We start from the raw sequence: 7,082 nt of genomic DNA, 5'->3' as shown, positions 1-7,082 counted from the left end.
CATAGAACGTGAAATGACGTGACATTCGATACAGAATGTAACAGGGTATTAAAGAGATCTTATACATAAAATTTTATTAAATTAGACATCACAATGTAATTCATCATTCAAAATCCTTTAATTTGATGGGTCATACGTCGATTTCCGCTTATCCGTTCAAAAGATATATGGTAAGGTGTCATAACGGCCGTTGTAATAACTTGGTCGAACTATAAATGCTTATTTATTGTTATTGACGGTAAATCAAAACCATTGGCATAGAAAAATCTCTTATCGCAGTTTGATCTCAAGCAAACCCTAACTCGCTCAATTTTGCACCAAGTGCTCCGTGCAGTATACCATTAGAAAGGTATTTTCATGTATATTACGAAAATTACCAACCAAGTGCGATACGATCATTATTTATGGCTAAAAACATCATAAAACGAACCAACGTCAAATTCAAAATTCTCTTGTACTAATACAAATTATATCTTTATAAAATTTATCTAGAAACTTGCAATATAAAACGTGACATTCTACGTAGAATATAGTCAGTAGTAATGCGTAGGAGAAATATACATATCTTTCATTAAAATATCTTTTATTATTGAGTTACATATAGATACAAGTTATATATACAACACTGAAACTTTTATATTAAAAAAAAGACATAGACATGTACAAGTATTGTTTATTTACATTACATTAGTACCAAAAAAGCACTTCTTTATAATCTTCCTCCATCTTTAGTAAGCGATTGGGATATGCCAGCCAAAATCATCCCTTTTTCACAAAACCTAGTAGTTCAAGTAGCGTTTTACTCAGGTAACCTCTATTCAAATATCGGATAAGGGTATTTCGTCGATCAGTATTTTTAATTATGTGATGTAATTTAATTTGAACGTCGTCCGTTAATGCCTCAATTTGCGTTTTTATGTGTAAAAGTCATTCTTCTCTAAGTATTCGTTCTGCTTCCAATCTCCGTTGATTTTCAATTTGCAGGTTTGTCAATTGTTCTTTACATGTTTCACATAATATGTACTCAGTCCTAGTATCAATCCAATCGTTCATTTTGAATATTTCTATACAACCGCAAGGTTTTATAGTTTCACTTATTGTCTCATAAGGCATTGTGTATCCTAACCAGAGGAATAAATGTAAGAGACTTCTGAAGAGGTATCCGAAACGTTGAAGAAAAGAACTAGCATACTCCAGAGTGCTATTCTCTGCACACACACACACACACACACACACACAGATACAGAGAGCAACAATAAGGCATGTAAGAAAACAGACAAGCACCTTGATTTATACTAATTTCCAAAAATTGTTAATACAGTTATTTATACAAATATTCAAACACACATATCTTCAGACTGAATAAGTTTTTGTGTAATATTAACCGTATTTTTATAAAGCATGTATTATATGGATAAAATTAGTATTAATCAAAGAATTGAAATTATATACAGAAATATATTAAATATGTTAAAAGATAGTGCATTTGTTAGCAAACAGGATGAAGCCTCGTGATAACGCGGTACCGCATAATTCAAAACACGTAAACAAGTGTGATATCAAATTTTATTTTAATCATTGGAAAAACAAGTACACAGGAAAGAAAACCGCAGTTGCTACATTTTGTAAAATATATGATGATATCAGCAACCACATTAACAAAATTCTAAATTGATAACAACGATTCGCTTACCGCAGTATCTATTTATTGTATACCATAAAAATTAGTTGAAGAAATAAAAATAAATATATAAATATGAGCATTTCTAGAACACAAGGTGTTGCTTATCAATGAAACGAATCAGTTGATGGTACCGTAGGCGCATTAGGTTGGCGCAACTTGGGCTCGCGTGGGGCGATATGCTGCTCTGTTCTTTAAAAGACCGAGGAGCGCATACGGTGTCACAGTTCGCATCGCAAACATACAACAACAACAAGTTCGCAGTAGTCAATACGGTGTGCAGTGACTTACATATATCTGATAAAGGTAAGCGGTTTTTGTCTTTTGTATATTTCTATGTATTTATTATGTCCTTTTTATCATTGTATTTTATGAGAATTGTACATCTCTCTGTTCGTATTTCATGCAGTATTTTATGAAAAATGTATACTGTTTTTGTATTTATTATGTCCTTTTTATCTATTTGGGTGTTGTAAAACATTTCACGTCTGCTATTTTTTATAAGAAGTATTCTCCGCTGTTCGTATTTCGATTTCTTGTAGTATATGGTTCTTCTCTATTGCCGAGTATGTAATGCATCTCTCCATTCACGTTAAGCGGAAAAACTATAGTTTGTTCTATTGTTGTTGTAGATGGATCTATCAAAACTAAATAATTCATCCTTGGTTGCAGAACGTAAGCCAATAAAAAAACTTAAAGATCTGCAAATTGGAGAAAAATTTACCATTCACAGTGCAAAGGTGGTAACAACACAATTTGGGGATACAGTTCTGCTGGATTTGGGCGCTGAAGTTTTTTTCTTACCACAGCGGGTAACCAAAGCCTACCAAGCAGCAATAACGGACCTCAACAGCGGAAACTATTCGCTGATATACGAAGGGGAAGTTGATATTGGAAAAAGCAGACTCCTAGCATCCTTTAAGATAGTTGAATAAGGTAAGTGATTTTTTCTTATTGTTTGTCTGTGAGTAGCCATGCATATAAAACAAGTGATTAAACAGTCTGATGATTTGATGCACATTATTAAAAAGCTTAGTAAAATAATTTTCGATAAATTCACTGAAAGAGATCGTAAAGTTTGGACAAGACGGTTAAATAGTCAAATTTTTAGATGTAGTAAAGTAATTAAAAACAATAGACTATCCGTAGGAACAGTTAGAAAATTGCAAACTTACATAGGACATTTTAAGCATTTTAGGCAAATTATTTTAAATTTTAATAATAAGTACGTTGGGTTGGGGCTTAATTCAAAATTACGCAATAGAGTTAAATGGGAAAATGTTATTTCGTGTTTTGCTAGTCGAATTAAAACTGGAGTTATAGTTAATTTAGTGCATAAGGACTTAACACAGTTCCTAAATGATTGTTATATTATTTTTAGCAGAAAAATTAAAATTATTTTAAAAACAAATAGAATTCTTAAAGTTAATACTACATTTTGCGGCGAATTTATTAAAAAATCAAGTGATACCGAAAGTTTAGATTTAAAATATTTTAACACTAAAAATGCTATTATAGACACATCGACCGATTTACATCTTTGGTTTAGTGAAAATGTTAAGGACAAAATTTTTACAAAGCTGTCTGAATTTGCAGAAAAAGATTCGGGTGCTGCTCTGTCTAAAGTAATTTCATTAGAAGTTAATATTAATAAAGTAGAAATAGGAAACGGTTCATCGTTCATTGACTTGCCAATAGAGATTCAGAAAAAACGAGCGTGCATTAATGTGCATAACGTTGATCAGGCTTGTTTTTATTGGTCGATTGTTAGCGCTTTGTTTCCTGTTACTAAGGATCCACAGAGAGTTTCGAAATATCCACATTATTCTACTGTTTTGCAAACAGACAAATTAGAAAGCTCAATGTCATTAAGCCAAATTTCAAAATTTGAAAAATCAAACGCCATATCTGTCAATGTGTTTGCATTAGAATTAAACGTAGTGAAGGACAAACAATTTTACGAAGTAGTACCGGCCAGACTGACACCGCAAAAGATGGAAAAGCATGTTAATTTGCTGCTAGTACAAGATAAATATTTTCCAAAATTAAACGATTACGATGCTCCTCCAGAAGATGATGATGATCAGACTGAAATACGCCTTCATTATTGTTGGATTAAAGATTTAGGAAAATTAGTAAGATCACAATTGAACAAAAACACACGTAAAAAATATATTTGCGATCGTTGTTTAAACTATTTTCACAGCGAAAGCAAACTAGCAGAGCACGAATAAATGTGTTCAGATGTGAATAAATGCAAAATGACTGTTCCTAAATATGATCATGTGGCTTTTCGCAATTTTACATACAAACAAACAACTCCGTTTATAGTTTATGCCGATTTTGAATGCCAATTACATAATTTTACAGATTCCAATGTCACAGTGAGTAAAACAGCAAAATATCAGAAACATGTACCTTTTAGTGCAGGTTATTATTTGAAATGTGCTTACGATGATAGTTTATCTTATTTTAATAGCTATAGAGGTGAAAATTGCATGGAGTGGTTCGCAAAAGAAATGACCGAAATTTCCAAATTTGTAAATTCCAAAATAAAGACAATTGTACCTATGGTCGAAAAGCCAAACACAAATGGAGCAACTGTATGCCATATTTGTGGCAAACGCTTTTTGGCTACAGATACAATTGTTGTAGATCACGATCATTTTACGGGACAAGTACGGGGATTTGCGCACCAAGCATGTAATTTGAACTTTAAAAAATTGTTTGTCGTCCCAATCGTATTTCATAATTTTAGTGGCTACGACTCGCATTTTATGATTATAGATCTTTGCAAGCATGGGCACTTGAGCTTACTTCCCATTAATAAAGAAAAATATATTTCATTTACATTACAATCTGACGAACATCAAATTAAATTACGATTTATTGATTCACTTAGATTTATGGGAGCTTTACTAGATGAATTGGCATCTCTTTTAGATATATCAGAAAAGAAGATTTTAAAACGAGAATTTAGTCAATTAGATAATGATACATTTAATTTGTTAACTTGTAAAGGAGTATTTTGTTACGATTATATTGATAGTTTGGAAAAATTGGATGAAACTTCTTTACCCAAAATTAACCATTTTTATAGTAAGTTAAATAATGAATACATTAGTGAAGAGAAGTATGCTCATGCGCAAAATGTTTGGCAGACATTTAATTGTAAAAATTTGGGAGAATATAGCGATTTGTATTTAAAAACAGATATTCTGCTGTTGGCTGATGTGTTTGAGCAGTTTCGACAAAAATGTCGAGACACATATAAATTAGATCCAGCATGGTATTATACTATGCCAGGATACACTTGGGATTGTATGTTGAGATACACACAATGTAAATTAGAATTGCTAAAAGATGTGGATATGATCTTGTTTATGGAAAAAGCCATAAGAGGTGGGATATCTGTTTGTAGCAACAGATATTCGGAGGCCAACAACAAATACATTTCGTCGTATGATCCCACACGGCCCTCTAAGTACATCCTCTATTTAGATGTAAACAATCTGTATGGCTGGGCCATGAGTGAAGCTTTACCAATAGGAGGATTCAAGTGGATCGAAGACGTAACCAAATTTGGTGTTGGTAATCTTCCCGAAGGCCATATAGATATTATGTCAATACGGGATGATGCAAAGGAGGGCTATTTTTTCCAAGTTGACTTGGAGTATCCACGTGAATTACACGACAAACATAAAGATTTTCCATTTGCTGCCGAACACCGCATTCCGCCCGGTTCAAAATTGCCAAAGTTAATACCAACCTTATATCACAAAACCAAATATATTATGCATTATAGAAATCTTAAACAGGCATTAGCCAACGGGTTAATTTTAACAAAGATACATAAAGTTTTGAAATTTAATCAATCTGCGTGGCTGCGACCGTACATTAACTTGAATACTCAACTTAGAGCTAAAGCAACAAGTAGCTTCGAGAGAAATCTTTACAAGCTAATGAACAATGCGGTGTTCGGCAAGACTTTACAGAATCAAAGACGTCATCGTATTGTAAAATTATGTAAAAAGTGGCATGGAAGGTACGGAGCCAAAAATTTGATTGCAAGTATTCGGTTTCATAGTAGTACAATCTTTAGCGAAAATTTGGTAGCTATCGAACTTAAGAAATCAGAAGTATGCTTTAATAAACCCCTGTATATAGGCGCAGCAATCCTCGATATATCCAAATTATGTATGTATGATTTTCACTACAACTTTATGCTTCCAACGATGGGAGAGGAAAACTGTTCATTGCTGTACATGGATACAGATAGCTTTATTTATGAATTGCAATGTTCAGATGCATATAGAGAGGTTTTAAAGGCGCATCCAAGTAAATTCGATACCTCCGACTATGCCGAAAACAACCCATACGAAATAGAAAGCTTAAATAAAAATATCCCCGGATTAATGAAGGATGAGGCAAATGGGAAAATAATTACACATTTTATTGGATTACGATCAAAAATGTACACATTTAAACTGCAAATAACTGACGAGGAGAGGGAAAAAGAGAGACAGCGTCTAGAAAGAAAACAACTAAACAAAGAGAGAATTGAATGTGACATAGGAAATTTGGGAATAACGAAAAAAGCAAAAGGAGTGAAATATAACGTCGTTCGAAATAAAATTACGTACGAAGACTATGAAAAATGTCTTAAAGAATTCAAAATTCAAACCGCGAGCCAAAGATGTATTCGGTCGTACCAACACTCAGTATTCAGTATCGAGCAATCCAAAACGGCTCTAAGTCCTTATGACGATAAGCAGTACTTAATACCAAAATCATTTAATACGCTTCCGTAGGGACATTATCTTGTTGAATAACATGTATTTGTTGTTGCAGAAAAACAGATAATTGGTGACAAAATTCGTTTGATCATGTCTTGTTTGATACTACTTGGTTCTTTCAATGTAGATGCACTATGCATAAATAATTATCTTCTTTTAGTATATGGCTACTCATAAGAACAAAAAGAGAAAAGATCACTTATCGCAAAGTTTTTGTAAATTGTAGTTTTGTAAAAATATAGAAAATAGTATTAATTTCATAATGTAAGTTTTAATAATAAATTTGTGTAATCTTACATTTTTTTGGTTTTATTTATGTTAGATTACAAATAAAAGAACACATTTTTATATTAATATTATTTATTCAGTTAAATCATTTACAACTTTAATTTTATAATAATATACAAATTCCTTTAAAGCTAAACTTAACAAAGTGTTTGGACAAATATTGCAATATACTGCGAAGGCTTCAACTGGTCCATGTAAAGAGTCTATAGCACCAAAATTGTTCTTGATGAAAGTTGAAATGTTTATATAGTATTCGTGAAATTGTAAACTCTTTAACAGCACCACTCTATGCGACATCATGCTCTGGTCTGCTTCTA

The 7,082-nt window shown here is 32.3% G+C and overlaps 1 protein-coding gene across 2 annotated transcripts; it reads left to right on the top strand.

Annotated features, from left to right (window-relative positions):
• The first annotated feature begins 1,841 nt into the window (after positions 1-1,841).
• LOC140443394 (uncharacterized) lies at positions 1,842-6,764 on the top strand. 2 transcript variants are annotated; one of them, XM_072534632.1, is made up of 2 exons: positions 1,842-1,987; positions 2,354-6,764. In XM_072534632.1, exon 2 carries the CDS (start codon positions 3,916-3,918, stop codon positions 6,490-6,492), a length of 2,577 nt encoding a protein of 858 aa, XP_072390733.1. In that variant the 5' UTR covers positions 1,842-1,987; positions 2,354-3,915; the 3' UTR covers positions 6,493-6,764. The 2 variants fall into 2 exon arrangements, with proteins under 2 accessions (XP_072390733.1, XP_072390732.1); XM_072534631.1 differs by having other exon boundaries at positions 2,314-6,764.
• The last annotated feature ends 318 nt before the right edge of the window (positions 6,765-7,082 follow it).

Source organism: Diabrotica undecimpunctata, chromosome 6, assembly GCF_040954645.1.
Source record: "Diabrotica undecimpunctata isolate CICGRU chromosome 6, icDiaUnde3, whole genome shotgun sequence".
Classification (NCBI taxonomy): Eukaryota; Metazoa; Arthropoda; class Insecta; order Coleoptera; family Chrysomelidae; genus Diabrotica; species Diabrotica undecimpunctata.
The sequence above is the reverse complement of the archived record's forward strand: the minus strand, read 5'-3'. Positions and strand labels throughout refer to the sequence as shown.